This window comes from Ambystoma mexicanum, unplaced genomic scaffold, assembly GCF_040938575.1.
Source record: "Ambystoma mexicanum isolate Mex_15411 unplaced genomic scaffold, UKY_AmexF1_1 Mex_scaf79, whole genome shotgun sequence".
NCBI classification, from domain to species: Eukaryota; Metazoa; Chordata; class Amphibia; order Caudata; family Ambystomatidae; genus Ambystoma; species Ambystoma mexicanum.
Window position 1 is genome coordinate 855,732 of NW_027182498.1, and position 22,765 is coordinate 878,496.

At 47.2% G+C, this 22,765-nt stretch overlaps 1 protein-coding gene across 1 annotated transcript in view; it reads right to left on the reverse strand.

The window, feature by feature from the left end:
• The window catches only part of LOC138562838 (RING finger protein 37-like), a 270,284-nt gene that overhangs the window by 209,467 nt on the left and 38,052 nt on the right, over window positions 1-22,765 (reverse strand). Inside the window, exon 2 of the mRNA XM_069642811.1 lies at window positions 6,743-6,848. Within this exon, the coding sequence (XP_069498912.1) occupies window positions 6,743-6,796 (54 nt within the window). The 5' untranslated portion in view covers window positions 6,797-6,848. The remainder of the gene's footprint in view (window positions 1-6,742; window positions 6,849-22,765) is intronic.

The window sequence follows — 22,765 nt, forward strand, 5'->3', positions numbered from 1 at the left end:
TTCTGCAGTCTGTGATCTATTTGAACGACTAAGTCTATATAGTCCGAACAATCTTGTGGGGGATTCACTACTTGGGCTAACACATCTTTGAGCTCTCCACGTAGACCTCTATAAAACAGCGTAATCCATTTGTCCTCAGGCCATTGAGTTTCCACTATCAGTCTGTTGAAAGACGCAATATAAGCCAAAAGGTCTTGATTACCTTGTCGCAACGAAAGAAGCTCATTGTCCAAGGCCTGCCCCTGTGAATGTCTTGCGAACAGTTTTTCCATACTGAGCTGAAAAGCTTGAAAGTCATGGAGGACCGGATCATCTTGATTTACTAGAGGGATCGACCAGTCTGCCGCATTGCCACTAAGGTACGAAAGCACGAAAGCTACTTTAGCTTGATCAGTTGGAAAGGCTGCTGGCCGGCATAAGAAATGCAACCGGCACTGATTGATAAATACTGCAAACCTCTTTGGGTCACCAGAAAATCGTTCGGGCGGAGCCAGAGGTACATTCCCAGGTAGGTTGATCTGCACTGGATTCATAGAGGATGTAGAAGGAAGATTTCCCCCAGATGCGGGTAACGGGGTCTGTCCGGCTTGTGACTGTAGCAATTGTCTAGCGAGATCATCTGTTCGCTCCTTGGAAATAATCAGTTCCCTTCTTAGAGCGTTCGTTTCCTGACGGGCTGCATGCACTTCTGCCCTTAGTTCCCCAAGTAACTGGGCTAGCTGGTCGGTATCCGAGGTTTCCATAGCGCCTGGACGGGAGTTTTGTGGTAGGCTTTGCGTTCTGTAACGCTCACCTGATTCCCGTAGAGGCGCCGGTCTTGACTGGGCGTATACCGTATCTTCAAAGGTGATGTGTAACACACGGCTGGCTCTTTGGGCTGGACCTCTGTGCACTGTATGTCTGACTCGAAGGGTAAGATGTCTGCAGATAGAAAATATGGGATTAAGGAACTGGGTTATTGAATGTCTCTCTCTTCTTCCCTTTCTCTTCTCCTGTAGAATCCCAAAGGTTAACGCTCTCACCTTAGGTAAGTGAACGCCGTGCTCTCCATCTGCCTCGGGACAGGGTGCTGTAACCAGTTTCTTCACTGGATAAGGGGAGCAGGCCTCTTGACTTCAGAGGACTGCTGTCCGTCGTTTACTGCACGAACGGTAAGTTTCGAGTAATTCTAATGTCTTTAAAGTCTTTAGTAATGATGTTTCTTGTTTTGCAGGGTTCCGGCGATGGCGGATGACGGGCTGAAGTGAGCTGAAGATGGAGCCCGTGTGATGAATAGAAGCGCCTGGAAGCACGTAAGTAAGCGCTTGTTGCCTGCTTCACGATGCGCTCTAACTGTCTTTTTATTTTGCAGGAACAAGTTCGGAGCGGCTGCAGGGTGCCGGAATACCCACTGGGTTAGATGTGGAAAGGAGTAATGGCACGTGAGTATTAAAGTTCCCCAATGTCTTTAAACGCACCTTGTTTTGTCTTTCAGATGCGGGATGCAGCGCCGAAGGCCTCCGGAGCGTGCGAAGAGTTGGTAAGCTTGTGTCTTTCAGATGCCGGAATGCAGTGTGAAGACCTCCGGAGCGCACAAAGAGTAGGTAAGCCTTTGTCTTTCAGATGCCGGAATGCAGCGCGAGGCGTTGGTGACAGCCGATGGACCAGGTAAGTGAAGAGCTGTCACTGAAGACCGTAATGCTAACCTGTTCTTTCTCGTCTTTATAGGTGTTGCTGAAGACTGGATTCAGGATGGTAAGCCTTTTTCCTTAGGCCCAGGATCAGATGCAGAAGACACGATGAGCGTTCTGCTGCAGAGGATGCAGAATAACGCAAAGCAAGATTCATCCATCCGGTGTGGTTTAAATAGCCTCCTGTAGTGCTTAGGGGTCTCCTTTCACAGCCACGCCTAGGTAAGAAAAGAGTTCCTGCTTTCCAGAAGAGTTCCAGTGTTCTGAATCTAGGGAGTGGCTCCTGCCCCACCCAACAGGAAAAGTAGTTCCAAACAGAAGAGGATCAGAGGCTCAACTGGCAGGCAAGTAAGCAGCATGGTCTGCTGCAGGTAAGTCCACCCAAGCATTATGAGCCCGGCGCTTCCAGCGCTGGGACTGGGCATATTTATGAGCCTGGTGCCACTGGCGCCAGGACTGGGTCCAAAAGGTCCCAATTGGGACTGGTTGGCACTCGGAACCTGGGTTATGGATCTGCTTCCAAGGGAGTTGGGAAAACCCTGACCTTTTGGAAGCAGAGATCATGACAGCACCTACACAGCTCTGGCTCTCCTACTGGCTTGTCCTTGAACGAGCAATGCAAAACTAGCATACGCAGTGAGCTCATCTACTTCAAAATAAAAATATCGCAAACACTGCAGAAATCAGGTTTGCCTTCTAACCGAGCTCACAGGAGCTTTCACCGCAGTTTGGAAGTGAATGTCCAAAACGGGTGCACATCGGTGCAATGTTTTAGCTCATTTTAGTACAAAAAAGTATAAAAAGGAGAAATGTATGCAAAAGGAAAAACCAAGTGTTCAAATAATTACATGTGGTTGAAACAGCTCTCCTCCCCCATGTTAGACCTCACTGAGAAAGGCTGTCCCTGTATGCAGGTTGACACACTCGGGCTCAGCTTCTAACACATTAAACACGTGGATCGAGGCTCGTCTGGCCTTCACGTTTCAAATCTCTCTTCTTGAATTTCAAAAACAATGTTTCATCAAAACGGTTCACACAGGTCCCCCCTCTCTCGGGCTCAGACCTTGTATCTCACAGTTCTCGTAGGTCCCCCTTTGCCGGCTCAGACACCTCCCAATTAAAGTTCAAAACAAGCAGGGGGCTCCATTCGAAAATTTATCTCACTTCGGGTCTCCCTTTGTCGGGCTTGGATCGTTTTCACATGTCTAAGACTTTCAAATGTGCCTGGTTTTCTCCATAGACCACAGCAGGACCACTTCGACTAAATGTTCACAGTTCAACTTTTGCTTTTCCCCCCTTTCTCTGAAAGTCAACTTCTTTATTCCACTTGTGTTACGCATACGCTTTGATGCTTTTAACAATTCACTTTTAACAGACTCGACTGGGTTACTTCCTTTCACCGGACCACTCCATTACTTAGTATGGCTGTCCTCGCAGCTGCCTTTCACTTCAAAGTTCATTGCGAGGTCGGCCTTTCCTCGCGTTTCATTCGCACGCGCGCAGCCTCCACTTGTGATATAATGTTGCTATTTTCAAAACCACACACCAGTCTTTCAGATCGCTTTCCCAACTCACCGGTTGTGTGCGTCTTTTGATTTTTATGAATCAGAGTTCACAAGTCAAGGTTAGTACCACAGGCTTGACCTCACCTCCTCAACTCTGCCGTTCACCTGCAGTGTCCTTGGCGTCCTTGAAACACAATGCAATCTTCACTTGTGGGATTTGGCCTTCTCCACGTGTCCTCCGCAGCCTGTCAGAGGAAACGACCTCCAGTAAGTAACTCTTGGGGTTTCCGACCGGCTGCTCCCGTCCCTTGGTCCGTCGTTCTGCTCCAGTAGCCCTGCTCATTCTAGTGTTCCAACTTGCTCAGAGTGTGTCTTTGGGTGCTGCCCTTTATTCGTGTGAGGAGAGCTAATTGGTATCAGGTGTATGCACTTAGCATCAAGTGCCCTACTTTGCCTGCCAGATTAGCGGGACATGTCCAGCAGGGTGCGAGTTGTTGGATGTTGTTACTCTCAGTCACCCTCTTCCTCGGCCCAGTGTGTGTAAAAAGAGGGTTGGAGGGGTGAGTTGGGACCTCAAAGCATCCTAAAACATAGGATGGGTTGGAAAAACGAGTCTCACTCCCACTCTCCGAAGACCCCTCACCCAGGTGATCCTCCCGCACTGATCCACTGTTACGCTCTCCTGGCCCCCACAGGGGCGTCGATCGGACCCGGACAGCTGCGGTCTCCACCAACGTGATGCATAGTGCAGTGATGACAGACTGGACTGGCCCGCCTAATCTCATCTGCTTGACCCGTAGAAGTATTCTCCTGCAAGTGGAGAAAGGGATTTAGCCACCCGTGGATTTAATGATGGCACCCCACTGTTCTCCCCACTAGTCACCTCCTATATCCCCTTACAGTAATCTCACCGTATGTTTTTAAATGATGAGCTCTCCATCCTGCGTGGAATGCAGGGGCGCGTAGATACCAGTTACTTCACTGGTTTGAAGGTGTTGGAAGAGTTCTGGATGAATATTGGCTCCGAGGATCTTGGCGAGGACCCAGAAGTATAAAGTTCAAAGAGTTCAATATGTCCGATGTTCACTCTTGTTCCATTCCCTTTTGAATTGCAGGGGTCCAAGAGAATATTGCTTTGAGGCAACTGATGGCATTCAGGTAAGAGTCTGTATTACCCAACACTGTCTGGTAAAAGCTGCATGTGTTTAACTTGTTTTCTTCTCTCTCTTTACAGGTGCGGCATAAGAAGATGTGAAGTGTTAAAGGATAATGCCTCCGGTGGTAATCAGGTAAGTCTATGGTGGTAGAAGATTGCATTTGTTGGCTCTCTCAGCTCACCTCGTTATTTCTTCTGTTCCCCAGGTGCTGGAGTTCGGCAAAGAAAATGGAGGCAGCGCCGAATCGAAAGATGCTGTGAGGACTGGTGAGTATTGCGCGGTGCTGCCGAGGCGATGCGACGCTTGCAGAAATAATGTCTTTTCCAGGCTCGGAGACGTGCTGGATCCGGAATCAGGTAAGGAATCAGAATAATGTCTGTAATCTAACCTTTCCTCCTCATTTCCCCTTCTTCTAGGAGCTCCGGATTCGAAGCGGGCGTGGCAGAAGACTGGATGCGGACTTGCAGACACGGTGAGCATTACGCTGCTGAGTGCAGAATAACGTGAAGCGTGTGCTGCTGTTCGGGCGTGGTTTAAATAGCCTCCAAAGTAGTTCCAGGTAAGAAGTTCCCGAGAACCACACCCGAGTAAAAAAATAGTCCCTGTAGTAAAATAGTCACATCCAGGCCTCACGTTGGCTTGGATTCATTTGCAGCATGGTCTGCATGAGGTAAGTAATGTCTATGAGCCTGGTGCCTAAGGCGCCAGGACTGAACCCAGACAGCCCCCAGCCGGGGCTGCTGGGGTTTTAATAAATATCTGGATGCCTGCTCCAGATGGGGCTGATGGGCTTGATCCGGATGCCCGGGGGCAGGCATCATGACATCCACCCCCAGGAAAACGGGTCCAAAAGTGATGGAGCGATGGCCGTATTCTGGCCACTTGGATGACAAGTCCCCAAGGACTAGCAGGTGAGACACCCTTTGGTTTCTCACATAACAAATGTTATGTTTAGACTGAGAATGGGGATACATGCTAACTCCCCGAAGGGTGGGGGGTGCTGGTCTCACCTAATAAAATGTGAAAGGGATCCAAACACCTGTAGTTCTCACAAGGTTAGCCAGAGAAAGTTAAAAGGGGAGCCCCAAAGGGCAATCCAGCAACAATAGGCACTTATTGCCAAAAGGTTATCAAAGAGGCTAACTTTTAAAAGACACTATGGAGAGTCTTAAATATGACACCCGTAAAAAGAGTAAAGGCTTCTGCGAGTGTGAAAAAAGGTTCCCACCAGTAGAAGCAAAAGGTTCTGGGGTTGACACAGGTCAGGAAGATTGATCTTTGCAATGAAAATCTTACCCAACAGCATAGAAATGAAAATCTAACCCAACACTCTGGGGATGGCATTATAGAGCGGGTGGCATTCAGCGAGCTGCCATCCCTTTGCAGTGTAACTTCATCACTGGAGCCAAGAACTTTTTCCGAACACTTTAAAAAAGGAAAATTACAAAGTATTTGGAAAAATAAAATCATTCCAGGTAAAAAACGAGATGCAGCCACCATAGGCAGAAAAGGTTTATGGCTGTGACACATTCAGAGAGGATCTGGAATATATGTACACCAGGATACCCTTCTTGAAAATGTTTGCTGTGCAAACGTGTTGGTATGCAGTCAGAACACTCCATTAATCTGAAGGCAAAGGGTGGTAGCAAGACATGAGGATATTTATTAACACGTTGCTTCCCACGTTTCTAAAAAAGGGGAAAAAATACATAAGAGAAAGTGGGCGAATGAAAGACACACACTTGAGTGTCATAAAATGCAGAGGTCATACAGATGTATATCTTGAAATTCGTAATGCTTAGATGCGAGTCAATTTTAATTATACAAAAAGTGGTGGATGACATTGTATGCAGTGAGATCTACTTTTTTCAATGTCTAGAGCAACCCAGCTTCAAAAACCCAGATATCAGAAATGCAGCAACTAAAAAGCTAAAGTCTAGTCACACTTGTGTTTTTTAAAAAACGTTAAAACATTTTAAATGGTATTTTGTATACATATCCAAGGTAAGCTAAACCGTGAACACACACACACACACACACAAAACAGGAGAGCATATTTGCAGAAACCCACAATTCTAAAAGTATTCTGTTCTCTCGAGAGCATTCTTGAAATTATCAAAATGTATACATAGAAGAAAATACATTTAGAAGAACTTACTTGTGTAATAAATTCAGCTACCTAGTTAGGTTAAAAGTAGTGCAAGAACATCACTTGTGAATCGTCACACCGCTGCCAGCATTAAGGAAACCGGCGCTACCTGCAGTGAAAGGAACCAGGGCAAAAAAAATCCCAATAACTACGTACAAGTTGATTAGCAAACTTTGTCAGTTTGTTTCCGCTTTGAACGCCATGCAAAATGTCAACATCTCATCATGACTATGGCCAAAAAGCAGAATATTTGAATGTTACCTTATTGCAGTGAATTCTTGGTCTAAACTGTGGCAAGCAAACATTTATTGCCATTTTTCACTTCGACATAAAAAACGTTTTTTTTTTTTAGGCCTCGGTCACAATTCTGAAATGAAACAAACGCGCATTGTTACTGCAGATGGAAATTAAAAGGTCTTGTTCACATCAACATTTTCTTCCATGTGCAAATAAAGATAATGGCAGAATTATCAAATGGATGGAGAAATAGGTTTTCATTAACACATTTAGGCCCACATCCTGTGATGTCAGAAAAAGAAATGCATACAGTCTCACAAAACAATAGGCTAAATAGCAACAAAGTACATACAATTAAAACATCTGAGCTTGACGCAATCATTTATTCAGATGAACAAGTTACTCTCTTACCTGGTAACGTTCTTTCGATGGGATGGTCCGACGACTTATTCCATATCTATGACAGTAATCACCACAGCTGTGCTGCTTCGGAAAATCTTTTGGCGGCTGCGTCGATGACGTCGATATGCCGTACTCGAGGACCTCCTCCGACGGCCGACGTCACCTGATGTTATAAGTAGGATGCACAACGCCCGTAGCCCCAGTTGTAGTTTTTTCCCCCAGAACGTGTGGCACCAATCTTCTGCCAGTATGACCACAGAAAGCCTTGCGGAAACGTAAGCTGCAATCGCATAAGAAATTCTGTAACGGGGTAGGCAGGGAGGGAGCGATATGGAATACGTCGTCGGACCATCCCATCAAAATAACGTTACCAGATAAGAGAATAACTTGTTCTTCGAGGGGATTGGGCCCTCCGACGTATTCCATATCTATAACAGACTCCCAAAGCAGTACCAACGTAAGGAGGTGGGAAAAGAATTTAGAATATACAAATTTAGAATGTCCAATTAAATTGCAGAGTAAAGGACCGCCTTGCCAAAGGCCAGATCCTGCCCATGGATAGAATCAAGGGAGTAGTGATGTACAAAAGTATGGACCGAAGCCCAAGTGGCTGCATCACAGATGTTACGAATGGGAACACCCCTCTGCAGGGCAGTAGAGGCAGCCATACGTCTAGTGGAATGGGCCTGTAAGCCTACCGGAGGGTCCTTACCCGCCAAGCGGTAACATTCACAAATTGGCAAGATAATCTATCTAGACAAAATCTGCTTAGTGAACAGCTTGTCCCAAACGCCTTCCAGCGTAACCAATAAAGAGTTGATCGGCCACTCTGACCCGGGACATGCGAGAAATGTAAAAGCTTAAAGCTCTCCTAGGATCCAGCCTATGGAGCCTCTCCTCTTCCTTACCAGGATGTGGAGGAGGATAAAATGCCGGAGGAATAACCTTCTGGCTTAAATGAAATTCCGACACCACCTTCGGAAGAAAGGAAGGACAAACTCTAAGGACAACCCTGTCCTTATGAAACACAGTGAAGGGTGGCTTAACTGAAAGTGCATGTAACTCACTCTGCGAGCAGAAGTGACCGCAACTAAAAAAAAAGTTTTAAGGGTTAACAGTCTCAAAGGACAAGAATGTAAAGGCTCAAATGGAGCACCCATTAGAAACTTGAGAACAAGGTTCAGATCCCAACCGGGCACCTGGAAAGGTGACGGAGGGAACACATTAGTGAGCCCCTTCATAAACTGAGAAACTAAAGGGATTTTAAAATAAGAACACTCCTCAGACGAGCACTTAAATAAAGACAGTGCCACCAGGTAACCTTTTATGTTACACACTTGCAGGCCCCTGTGGGCCAAGAAAAGCAAAAAAGACAGAACTAAGGAATGTCACATGAAAAAGGATCCACACATTCTTAACTCTCCACCAGTCGCAGAACTTTCTCCAACGCAACGGTACAGGGATTTTGTTGCCGGCCATCTGACCGAAAGCAACACCTCCATCACGTCTTCAGGGAGGTCCCAATCCTTATACCTCAACCTTTCAAAAGCCAAGCGTGAAGGTTGAGGGATCTGACCTCTGGATGTAGAACCTGACCTCCCCCCCCCCCCCCGTGAGAGCAGATCGTCTCGGCAGGGAAGATGACGTGGAGGGCAGATGGACATGTCTTGAAGGTCCGGGTACCGCGTCCTCCGGGCCCATGCCAGAGCAATGAGGATCATCCAGGAACCAAACCTGCGTAACCTCCGCAGCACTTGCGGGATGACGGGGACAGGAGGAAACACGTACAGCAGTGGGAAGGACCACTCCACCACGAACATGTCTCCTAAGGCTCCTCTTGGAGGAAATTCCTGCGAGCAGAACCTTCGCACTTCCGGTTGACACTGGAGGCGAAGAGATCCACTTGAGGGGTCCCCCAAAGGGTGAAGATCTCCAGAAGAATCTCCTGAGCCAGCTCCCACTTGTGAGAGATCGCGCTGTGCCTGAACAGAGCGTCCGCCGTCTCGTTTGTCTCCGGCCAGATGAACTGCCGAGATCAAAACTTCCTGCTGGATGGCCCAGAACCAGAGCTGCATCGCCTCCCTGCACAGAGGAAATGACCCTGCCCCCAAGCCCCGCCCCCTTTTTGTTGAGGTAGTGCATGGTCACTGTGTTGTCCGTCAGAATCAGGACATTCTTTCCTCGCACAGTCGGCAGAAAAGCCTTCAGGGCAAGCCCGACAGCTCTCAGCTCCAACAGACCCATGACCGCTGACTGTCAACTCGTTAGCATGAGCTCCCCATCCCGTGAGGGATGCGTCCATCACGATTGTCACCTCTGGCCAGGGAAGCCAAAATGGAGCCCTCTTCATCAGATTGCCTTCGACGGCCCACCACAGAAGGTCCTGGGCGACCGAGGGCGGCACCTGAACGGGGTCCGACATCCTGCCGGAGGATTGTGACCACTGCATCTTGACTGCCCACTGCAAAGATCTCATCCGCAGTCGAGCCTCTGGCACCAGAAGAATGCAGGATGCCATGATGCCGGGCAACCTCAAGAACTCTAATGCCGGGAGCGTCTGGGCATGTTAAAACTTGTGCACCATCTGCAGAATGTGATGAGCCCTCACCTGGGGAGGAAAACACTGCCCCAGGGATGTGTCGAGCACAGCTCCGATGTACTGGAGCCGCTGTGTTGGCGTCAAATGGGACTTCTTTAAATTGAGGGAGAAGGCAGCCTGTGAAGGGAGTGGCAGGTGACTGACAGATCCAGGACTTGCTTGGGAGAGCGCGCCCTGATCAACCAATCGTCCAGGTAGGGGTAGACGTGAATCCCCCCTATCCCGATATACGCTGCCACCACCACCATGAGCTTGGTGAAAACCCTCGGGGCGGAGGTCAATCCGAACGGCAGGACCCGAAACTGAAAGTGCGAGTGCGAGTCGCCAACCGCGAACCTCAGGTACTTCTTGTGCTTGGGATGGATCGGCACATGAAAGTAAGTGTCCTGGAGGTCGAGAGACACCAACCAGTCCTGATGTTGAAGGGCCTGGAGGACTTGAGAGAGAGTAACCATCTTGAACGTGGCCTTCCTGAGGAGTTTGTTCAAAGTCCATGATGGGTCTCAATCCCCAGTCTTTCTTCGAAATCAAAAAATAAGGGGAATACCATCCCTTGTTCCTTTCCGCTAAAAGCACCAGTTCTATGGCGCCTTTCTCCAGCAGGGCTTGAATTTCCTGCGCAAGGAGCGGATCCGGACTCTTCAAAGAGATGCCTCTGCCGAAAGGGAAGACAGTAGCCAATGCTATGATCTCCAGGAACCCACACATCTGAAGTAATGGCACGCCATTCTACAAGATGCTGCGCCAGCCTTCCCCCAACCGGCAAACCATGGGACATGGCCTCATGACTGAGCTGAAGCGGCTGCAGCGTTGCCTGATGGCAAAGAGGCAACAGCCTGAGCGGCATTGGCACCTCAAGTACCTTGTTTTCCACCTCGGGCACTCCTACGGTGGCCCCCTTGACTTGCAGCACCTCTCGCTTTACTAAAGGATGAGTAATAACGAAAGGAACCTCCCCTCCATTGCTGTCCTCTAGGACGAAAAGGCAGAGGTTGGCGAACTGCAGCGCTCAACGACTTCGGTGCAGCTTTTGAGGTCTGCAACCTCTCAAGGCTCTCGTCAGCCTTGCTGCCAAAAAGATGTTCACCATCAAAGGGCATGTTGAGGAGCCGGGCTTGCACATCAGGAGCAAACCCAGACTTCGGCAACCACGCAAATCTGCGTATTACGGTACTCGCCACCATGGACCGACTGACGCAATCTGCCATGTCCAGACCAGACTGAACGCCACACACACGACATCCTTGCCATCGTGTATCATAGCAAGAAAACCGTCCTTCAGGAATATGTTCAGCCGCTAAGGAAACAGTTCCACAGAGTCTGCGTGAAACGGGACAAGGCACATACAGAGTTGGCTGCCTGAAGAGCCATACCCCCTGAAGAAAACACTTTTCTTCGCCCAACCATCAAAACGCTTATCGTCCCTATCAGGAGGGATGGTAGGATACGACGCCTGCTTTGCTGGGGCCGTAGCCGCCTGCACCACCAAACTGTCCGGAGTGGGGTACGTGGTCAAGTAGCAGGGGTCGCTACTGGATGGGCGGTATTTTCACAGCAAAGACTCATCCACTGTCGGGAGACTCTCCGGAGCAGTCCAAGCCGTTGCCACCCTTCTTTGCAGAGCCATATGGAATGGCAGTACCAGGTCAGTTTGAAGACTTCACAGGTGCACACGAGGGTGTCGAGGACCGGGACCTGGAACAATTCCCCTTGTCCGAGCGGGACCTTTCCCACAAATTGTGCCGACCACCCAAGCCCGAAGGCGTATGAGCGGTGTCTCTAGTACGGTCAAGGCCGACCCCACTCAGAGGTGAGGATGGACCGGTGCCCTGCGATTCAAGAATAGCCAACATTTTCTTACCGAAGGAAGCCCATTCCTCCTGCGTCGCATGCTTGGTGGGATAAGCGACCCGCCGATGGGCGCAGTCCTCGGACGAGGACGGGGAAGGCGACTGATGATGGTGCTTCCGGGAGTGCCTCGAAGAGGCAGAGGAGTGGCGGGACTCACGGGACCGAGATCCCTTAGACCTGCGACGACGATGCAGAGAGTCGCCCCTCGAATCGTCCGTCGAAAGCCCAGTGGACCTCGACTTCCGGGGCTTGGACACCTTACCGACCGACAGCTTCTCCTTACGCTCCCGCAAGGCCTTGGACGTAAGCGACTGGCAGTTGACACAATCATCCGTGTCGTGGGCCTCCCCAAGGCACCAGAGGCAGGCGTCGTACGAGTCCGTCACCGACATCCTGGACCCGCAGTCCACACACTTCTTGAAGCCCGGACGCGGGGTGGAAGAAAAGGAAGACATCCCGATAAACTACGAACAGGTTTGAAGAACTGAAAGAAAAGAAACTCAAAATAGGCGCGCCGAGATCTCCGAAGCGAACACGTTCACGGAAAAAACGGAACTGAGGCTATGGGCGTCGTGCGTCCCACTTATAACATCGGGTGACGTCGGCGGAGGTCCTCGAGGACGGCACATCAACGTCATCCACGCAGGGCGCAGATGCTGAAAGATTTTCCGAAGCAGCACAGCTGTGGTGATTACGGTCATAGATATGGAATACGTCAGAGGACCCAATCTCCTCAAATTGCTATGGTAGAGGTGGTGGGGGGTTTCATTTGTAAATCTGTTAACTCCTTGTCAGCTCTGCTTCTAGTCCGTTCACCACCACCCATATTTAGTTCTATCATGTATTTGCAACTTGGGAATGGCAAGTGTTCTAATTTGGAAAGCAGCCGCGCTGAGGTTGCACATTATGCGGAAGGGCCCCAGCCAGTAGTGGACTAAGATGTGTTTGAGGGTAGCTAAAAGAAGATGTGTGCAAGCATCTCTGGTGTGGTGTTCTCCTTCCAAGCTAGCTAATAAATAAATTTCATCCACAACCACCTCATCTGATCAGTTATATTTAAAAAAAAAAAAAAAAAAAAAAAAGACAATTTGAGAATGACTGAAAGAAGTAGATCAGTGAGCAAAAGTGCTTTGGATGTTAAGGCCCCCACTTTCTACTCACTTGCATTGCCAGCAATGAACTACGGCGTGACCGGGGAATAAATAGGACAAATGGACCAGCTCAAGACTTGCCTCACCCCGATACTAACCTTGATATCCAGTATAAACCTCAACTCATCCAAAATATAATTCATTCTCCTTTCAGATAACACTGAACGCGCCCAGATTCAGTCATGACTGACCACCATGATGAAGGCATGAAATAAGCAGTGCTGCATAGCGATTTTCTATGCAATTTTGTAGGTTTGCGAATTAAATGGAGACTTGTGTAGCACTGGCAGCTATTTAAATTACCATGTTAGCGGGTCTCCAGTGGGCTTCCACACCTAGCGCCCCCCTCTCCATCCATGGCCACTCACCTACGCACCTCCTGGCTCGTCCTGGAAATAGTTCTTACCAATCGCAGACTTGTGTAATTGGAAGCATGAATTGTGCAAAACCTGGTTCCCTTAAAAACAAAAAGGTATCAGCACCCTAGATGGTTGCTCTGAACGTGAATAGCGATAACGCCTTCATGGGTGCGCAGGGCTGTAATGCTGCGCTTCTGTCTACCTGGCTGGACTGGAGAGCCAATTATTTAACACTATATTGAAACCAGGTAATATCAGAGACTGGCAAGGGCCATCTTGTCCACCTGTAGTTGCCAATTCTATGTCAAGACCGGAGTTCTTCCATTATGCTTCCCTTTCTTTAATATGAAATTAACCATAGAAGCTCAGCAGCAAGATTTTAGCATGTGAAGTTTCACGATATAAACAACTTGCATAGGTGCTGAAATCCTGAGATCAAAAGGTTCTGAAAATTACCCAAACAACAGTGCAAATCTCTTTAGTAGAAAACTCAATTTCCCCATAGGTCCTTGAGACAGTGAACAAATAGCCAAGGAACATGTGACCCTTACAGCCAATGTAGTGCAGTAGGCCCTTTCAAATAACAGCAATCCTTGAACCACTTCCTCTCGTTTATTCCCAGCAAGGGATAAGCAGATTTTTTTACTCATTTTTTCTCTCAGGAAATAACTTTCTTTATAAAGTTATATTGCTTAACTTGTAAGAGCCAGGAGCAGTAACGCTACTCGATCAGATTTACCCAAGAGGTTTGTTTTGACACAACGTTCTCTCAGAAGAGTTCCATCATTGTTGTACTTCATTACGTGACCCCGTACTCCAGGATCATAACATTTCACTGTGCCGGCTACCCAGCGACAGTTATCGCGGCAGCCGCCGCTTTCAGTCTTCACAGAGCCTGAATCAGCCTCACAGCCCTGCAGGTTTCCCGCCCCCTCCGGCATCCACGTACTCCATCGGGGTGCCGGGCCAGCAGGAAGCCATGCGCAGCTCATTTATTTATATATGAGCACACACCTTTCCCGGCTGTGCCGCAACGGCCAGCAGGGGGGGGAGCTTCCGCCTTCTGCGCAGTCCTTCCTCTGTTCTTCCCTCCCTCTGGCACCCACTGGCGTGTTTCCTTGTAATCAAAGGGAACTAATGTTTGCTGAGTGCTGACGGCACCGCAAGAGGATATCATAATTTTTCAGTTAACATGTATAAACAAAAACACAAAAAAAGGAAAGAGAAGGCTTACTGGTAGGCAGAAATATAATGGCTCCGTACACCATTGCCCATAGAATTAATCATATTTATATACTGAAGGGTTATAAATAGTGTAGGAGTACACCCCTCAAACTGACCAGGAACGGTCAGAGGACGAGGAGGACTCTCCCAAGCAGGATGTGGCTCTAGCAGCCAGTTTCAAGAGAGTATTTGGCTCATCTGTTGAAACTAATATCAGAAAAGCTGTGGGGTCCCCACTAATCCTAAGGAGAAAACTCAAACGGAAGGGCTCTCCTGAAGGGGGAAGTACACCGGCTCGGAAGCGGACTCTGAACCTCCCACCCCCGAGCCTCACAGAGCCAGCCACAACCACAGCTGCCATTACAGATGCCTTCTCAAGGCTTAAAAAAATACTTTCAGGATAGGAAGAAGACCCCTTCTGTCTGAAGACCCTCTGACCCGGAGAAGAACAAAACAAGTGACAGAACCTCGAGCACGGAGGAAAGTCAACAGGGCACATATGATGACAATCATGACGATGATCAAACTCCTCAAACAACTGAGGCCGAAGATGACCAAGATAAAGGGTCAAGGCCCAGCACATCCGGGAATGCGGCAGGCCCCATTCTCAAACGATTACCTAACATGCAACCTGCTTCAAAAGGCACGTTTGTCCCAGAGGACTTTATTCACATCAGATAAAGAGGTCCGAGCCGAGCCAAGCTAAGGGCGAAATGCCCCCGCCTAGATATCCCTGGGAAAGTAGCACTCGCACCAGAGCTCGACGCTAAAATGATCACCTTCCTTGTCAAAAGTAGCAAGGATCTTAAGAAAGGTCCTGGAAGTCCTGCCAAGACAGCGTCCTCAATAGTATCAGTCCTCTAGCGAAAATGATGGACTATCTCAGGGAAAGGGGAGTAAGGCTCATCATATACCTTGACGACATAATCGACGGCGGCGGCACCAAGTACAAATTGCTATAGATTTGTTTCACGACCTAGGGTTCCTCATCAACTGGGAAAACTCAGTCCTAGTGCGGTCGAAGAGCCTGGAATTCCTGGTCTTCATAGTAGACTCCTAGAACTGTCAGCTCTGTCTACCGACATTCAAGGTGCACTCAACTTGCTTCGAGAGTCTCAGGCATTTGCAGAAAGACACCATCTCCCTTCGGGAGTTGTCGAGAGTGATCGGTCTGTTGTCATCCATTCAGGCCATCTTTCCCGAGCCAGTGCACTAACGTGAGCTGCAGAGGGTAAAAGGGCAGCATCCGTGACGCAACCTCACTTACTCGCAGCATCTAGCACAGTCACCTGAGGCAAGAACAGAGCTCCACTGGTGGCTCACGCATATGGAGGCCTGAAACATTGGAGCGATCTTCGGATCAACTCCCGACATAGTACCAGAATCAGACTCAAGCCGCTCAGGATGGGGAGTGAGGTGCTGTGCGGTACCACAGGGGGGAAAGTGGTTCCCCTGGGATCTGGAGATTTGCACATCAATTGCCTGGAGCTTCTCGTGGGCTCCTTCGCAGTGCGATTGTTCGCCAGAGGCCAAGTGAGTTGTATATTACACAAGGAGGACATCATCTTTGCCGTAAGATACATCAATCATCTGGGTGGCACCAGATCAAAGTCTCTGGCAGAATTAGCCAAGGACTTCTGGCACTTCTGTCTAAAGCACCAGATATCCGTGACAGCGGAATATCTACCCAGGCTGAAGAACGAAGTAGCGGATTGGCATTAACGCCATTCGTCAGACTACAGCAACTGGAAACTGGCCAGAGAGATTTTTCTTTGCTTACAGCAAATATGGGGCCCTTTATCCAGGGACCTATTTGCCTCTCGCCTCAACACTCAGTTGCCAGCATTCTTCAGCTGGAGGCCGGACCCTGCAGCCACGGCGACAGATGCCTTTCTTCAAAAGTGGGTGGAGGGGGTCTCGTACGCCTTTTCCCTCTTCACTATGATAGCGAGGACCCTGGCGAAAGGGCCGTCGGGAGCAAACAAAGCTAGTTCTCGTAGTCCCAGTTTGGACCTCTCAAACCTGGTATCCAGTTCTTCTGCAACTTTCTTTGGATTTTCCAATCCTACTACCCAAATCTCAGGATCTGCGATCAGGTCTGAGATAGGAACGCCCTCCCCTCCTCCTTTGCAGTTCCTTGACCCTAGCAGCATGGAGGATTTCAGGGCGAGATGGAGGGTCCCAGGCATTTTCACACAAGGATGTCAGCCTGATTGAGGAGAGCAGGGCTCCCGCAACCTCCAAGAGATACGCCAAGTCTTGGGGTGCATGGGCATGCTGGTGCTTGGAGCAGGCCCTGCATCCAGTTTCAGCACCTATAGCAGAGATTTTCAATTTTCTTGCGAGTCTAGTGGAGCGTGGTCTGGCTTACAGAATAAGGCCTACCGCTCAGCGATTTTGGCTGGGCATGATCTCGTGAAAGGTTTCCCAGACGGCGAACATCTGGTATACAGGATGCTTAAAGGGGTCCGTTTAACAGTACCACCTCCGGCCCACTATAACAAGCTTTGGGACATAAATACCATACTCAACCCTTTTCTTTCCTGGCCACATAATGAGGAATTATCCCACCAAGCTCTCTCAGGCAAGCCGACTACTTTGCTATGCCTAGTATCTTGCAGGAGAGTTTCTCGACTTAGCAGGCTGCACTCTCTCCCCAGATGGAATAGTTTTCTGTGTGTCAAAATCCAGTCTTTAGCGAGAAACCAAAACTATGTGTAGTGAAATATCTAAAGGCTTACGAAGATGTAAGAGGGACAATAGAGGTCAGCTACTGATAGCACTCCGCAAACCACACAAAGCTGTCTCTGCCCCACCCTAGCTCGCTGGGTATGCTGAACCACGCACGCAGGCTGGGATCAATACCACCCATTTTGGTGCCCACTCAGGCAGGGGCGCTATGGCATCCAAAGCATTTTCAAGTAGGTGTTTGGCTAGAGGACATTATGAGAATGGCCGACTGGGCAGGAGAGTCGGATTTCAGGCAGTTTAACCGGAAACCGGTGGAGCAACTGGCTACCGTAGTGGCAAGTAAACTTTAAACTAGCATAATGGGAGCCTCCGATCTTGACATGGAATAAAGATTTTCCATAAAAACTTTAAGAAAAGTCTTGATTCTATTAAGGACACAGGCGAGCATTACCTCACCCAATTAAAGAAATTCAACGGCATGGAAAAAGGGGAGGGCGTATGGCTATTTAACCTAATATTACATCACGTTATCGTTATTTCTCTGCAAAGAATGTAAAATTAATGATTACCTTTGCTCATTTCTTTCCCTCCGCATATCACAATATAGGGTCATTTTCACACCCAGTAACCCTTTGATGTTTCTGATTTCTGGCAGGAACGTCAAAACAAACCTTCTTGAAAGGAGAGGATCTCTGACACAGCAGTGACCGCTGCCGAGCAGTCCTGTAACACGTATTTGGTTACATATGGTTATCACAGTGCGCAGCGCCGAAACAGGAAGGGGTTCAATGATTGCTGTTATTTGAAAGGGCTAACTGCAATACATTGGCCGGTAAGGGTCACATGTTCCATGGCTATTAGTTCACTGTCTCAAGGACCTATGGGAAATTTCGGTTTTTTTTTTACTAAAGAGCTTTAACATACTTTGGACTGTTTGGACAATTTTCAGAACTTTTGACCATGGGATTTCAGCACCTATGCAAGTAGTTTACTATGAAACTTCACATGCTAAAATCTTGCTGCTGAGATTCTATGGTTAATTTGAAATTAAAGAAAGAAAAGCATAATGCTCACTTCCGTGTCTTTAATAGAATCAAGACTTTTCTTAAAGTTATTCTGGAAAATCTTTATTACCCAGCCTGCCTCAACACCATACTACATACTTTGTTTCAGGCTATGACTTTCCTTTAACTTTACATTTTTGTATTCATGAAACTTCTGAACTTCTCCTTAAATAGCAAACGATGGGCCAAGCATACAATATAATGGGACACTGCCATGTGCAACACTGACTGCACCCAGCTGCACAGAGCCTTGAACTGAAAACTGTTTTCAGGGCCTTTTCATCATATTTAGCATATATTTGCAGTTATTCTTTCCAATTCACGCTCATCTAACTAATGTCTTAACTCAGCGTTGCTCATTTTATGCCTTGGGAACAAATGACATATGGTGACATTAAAAATGTTAGTACAACATTGCGAATTAAAAAGGTTTACTAATCAAGAACATTTTAATTAGTAAACATTGAAAATCAATTTTTTAAAACCAACATATCCCTTGCATGAACCTAGAGGGCTTCACTCAACAGCTGACACAATGTGTCAAGTCTCTGGGATTCAAACATTGACAGTCCTCTCTCCTTCAAATCACACAAAGAAAACCCAGACAATTTGGTACCAGCCAGCTCTCTTGTGTAAAATTAAGCCCTTTCTTCAAGGCAGATTGCAAAATTTGAGCTAGCCATTTGCAAGCGAATATTGACACTTGGTAAGGAAGGAAAGGTGTGCTGTCAAACATAGAATTGAGGTGGCAAGCAGATGGCTGGCTAGTACCTTGCAACTTGAAAAAGACATTTCCCCCCCCCCCCTGCTTCAAGGCTACAGTGAAAGCCATTGTCCTTCCTCAGTTGGACGGTAGAAACACCCTGCTGACTACTCTACCATCTCCACCATGGTACCAAGGGTCCTCCACGCTGTGGCCCACCTCAAGAAGAGCCTCACAAATTTGAACACATTATAACCACACTTGTTGAACTACTTTGTCCCTACAAGCAAGCTTCTCCTTCAATTCACATTGCATCATTGAAAAACTCACCCTCTTGCACACTCCCCCTTACCTGGCTAACAAGGGCACCATCTCTGGCTGCCAACACTCTAGCAGAAGCCAGGACCTAATTATATTAGAGTGCAACACTTCATTTAAAAAACTCCCAGGAAACTGGCTCTCTCAATCTACGACCCCGAGGCTGTGGCACCTGGAAGGTATCAACAACAAGTATTCACTGGTTGCCAGTCAATTCGTCGAAAAAAATTGGTCGACCAGACAAATGGTCGAATCAAATTGGTCGAAAACCATTTCGTCGAAATTTTTTTTTTTCTATTTTAACCCGTTTTTTTTTTTTTTTTGGGGGGGTCCCCCCCCCCCAACCCCCTTTTTTTCTCTAAAAACCCCTTTTTTAACTAAACGAAAACCCAAAAAATAAATATATAAATAAAAAAATGTTTTCGACTAAATGGTTTTCGACCAAATTGCGTCGACCAAATTGCAGTCGACCAGTTTTTTTTCGACGAGTTGACTGGACACCGTATTCACCATCATGCAACTCAGAAAGGAGATCAACTCTGTACTCTTCAAGTAGCACCTTTTCACTGACCTACCACCCCCTGCCAACCCTACCTCACTCCAAATCACAGCTCCCATTGCTCAACTGTAATACTGTTTTAACTTTGCTCTCTAATGTGCAATCTGTGAGGGGTCAGCAATGAGAGGCAGACAACTTTTGGATGATTGTTCAAAATATATAAAATTGTATTAAATTATAAATGTTACTAAACGCCTCACTTTCCCTTCTCGGACAGGGATTTCCCTGCCTATCAAAATTAACGGGAAACACTAACAGGATCTCTGGCCCTCACACTTCAACATCAAATACACAAAGAAAATATATGGCAATACAAATAACAAACCATGATATTCACAGTTTGATAGCCTCTTAGTAAGCTGGGTGTGCTCCCCATCCCCAGGATTGAAAGCCAACTCCGCTCCAATGTTCAACAAAAGGAGACAAGAACTAAGTATGCAACACAGTCTCAATGTGGCTATTGATATCTTCAACATCAAAGTAAAGTGTTGCTAAACAAAGATACAAACACAGAAAAGCTTCTCCTCTTGGTGGGAAGACTTTCCACTTCACAAGAATAGCATCAATGTCATTCCCAGCCTCAATGCTTTACCACAACTTCCAGTTGTCCAAGAAGAATTACCACAGTTCAAAGGAAATACAACTTCTGTAAATGTTAATGAAACACAGATCTTGATTAACACTTAGTATGTCTCTCTTTACAAGGTTAGGAGTCACAGTAGATATCTTTGTCAGGATGACTTCATAGCACTTCTACAAGGGTTTACCTTGAGGGCTTACTTCCTTTTGCCTCATAGTATTGGTTATGAGAATCACTTTAGAGTACTTCAACACCTTCAAGTAGACAAGGCACTCTTCGTCTGAACCATTCTTTCAGAGTGGCAGAATCTTTGCCTTTTTTGTCCATCTTCAACCAACAACAACCTAGATTTGCTTTTGGGACACACTTCTCTCTTTCTCCTATGGTCTTTGGCAATATAGGTTTTATCAACTTTAAAGATTGTTTATAAGTAGTGAAATTCCCTTCTCCAACCTTAGCCAGAATAATTACCAAGAAGCTTTGATGCCACTCTCTTGGCTTCAGGTAATGCTTGCACACTTGTATCTTAGGCAGTGCTGAAATTCTATATGGCTCACAGTACTGTTGAGACCGTTCTCTGGCTTTGGGAAAGGTTGGTTTCAGTCTGAATTGGGAAAATACCTTGTTTATTCTTGGCTTGGGCAATGTTTGCTCTCTCAACGCCAAATAACGTTTAAACACTTGACATTCTCTTTGTTAGCAATTGTTGACTGTGGTAATAAAGATTCAGAGACCACTATTCCTCCTAGAATCGTAATTAGGCACACATGACCGCTTTTTCATGTGTTTTACAACATTTTAAGTTTAACCATTGCTTTTCGTAGCATTTGCTTACCACGCGACTGCAAGAGAGAATACCCAATCACATGCGTGTGCTACAATTCAAGTGTTCCTTTGTGAAAAAGATTCAACGATCAGCTTTGCATCACTTCAACTCATATGCAAGTGATTATTTAGCTGAAAGTTGTTGGCAGCAGTGCTCGTGCTAGGTATCAGAACGCCTCGTTTAACCGACTGGCTTCTCTATTCCTTTTTCGGTGTGCTGCGCAACTTCTACAACTTCTGGCTTCACTTGGGATCCACACACTTACCTGCTGAAGGGCGTCTCCAGTCCGACCACTCAATTAAGGAGCTCCTCTCGCTCCCCACGGCTTCACAGCATCTTCTCACACGGTCGATGACATGCTTCCTGCTGCCAAATCTCTGCAATTAGGTTCACATGGGGAAAGGCAGCCTTCCTGCACGCCTTGCGCTGCGCAGCCTCTGCACCTCAGGGGAACAGGACCCTCACAGGACAAGCAGGTGAACTCTGCTGCACAGAGTCCGAGAATGCCTTTGCTTCTCTCACTTCCGACTGGATTGCCAACACTGTGCCTTCTTGCTTCTGCTACTACTGCATACACTCCAGCACAGTTCCTGCTCCTTCAAATTCCTGCAACTCAGGGGGCCTTTTAAACATCTCAGCTTCCCTCAGGTGTGGGCCATCAGGCTTACTTGCCTGACTAGTACTACAGCATGACTTTTCGGCCCCCTTCCTCGTCCCACTACTTATGGGACTTGTAGTTCCCAAACAACAAAATCAGTTTTTAGTAACTTCTTGGTTTTGTATTTCCCTTAGGGGTATTTAAGGATGAACCATTAGAATTCGTTGTTACTGAGGAAGACAATTTATTTAAGGCAATATTTCTGAATTCCTTTCCATTATACCTTTGGGAATAAGGAGGATTCTGAAGTACCTTGAATGGACTTTCTATTGTTAAAGCTTGTTCAGGTGTTATGGCATTTGTGCCCAGCGCCGCAGATCTTATATGTGGTTCAGAAACATCATAATGACAATAAGCCATTACCTGTTTTTGGCAACTCAAAAAAGGTTCTCTGTTTTAAAGGACAAATACTGTGTCTCATACCACGGGTTCTCCTCACCCGCCTGGGCCTTGTCTTCTCCCAGGTGATCCTCCTGTAGTACACCACCCCCAAGGCCAAGATCAGAAGTGTCTGCCTTTCCATGGCCACCCGAGAGCAGACTTTAGGCAGGGGTCTATTTAGTGAGTGATCCATAGGATTCATCACAAATCCTATTAACGTCTTATATACAGCTTTCTGCTGCTTCTCGAAGGTAGGTACATACTCTGTACCCAAAATAAAATTAAAATACATTTTTAAAGTTGTGTCCGTCGGAGTAATTTAGTCGATGAATAAGTCAATTTAGTTTTCGGTGTTGTATTGGCAACCAATATGTTTAACAGAAGGAACAGTAACCTGTGTGGAATCATGATCAATATTTGGAGCCAACTTTTGCTTGCCCAGTTCCAGGCACTGCCTTCAACAGCCGCTTTCTCCCATTCATTGGGAGATCAATTTGGGATGGTTTTACAACTTTCAGGCACTTGGCTGTAGGTACATTTGCTTGCTCAGTTTAACAACCCTGGATAAGAAGGGATGCTAGATACCCACAACGCAGTCATACAATTTCCACCCTGTCATAAAACCACAGCCCTATTTTTTTCACCAGTACCAGTTTCTAACTTGATTTGCGGTTATGGGCC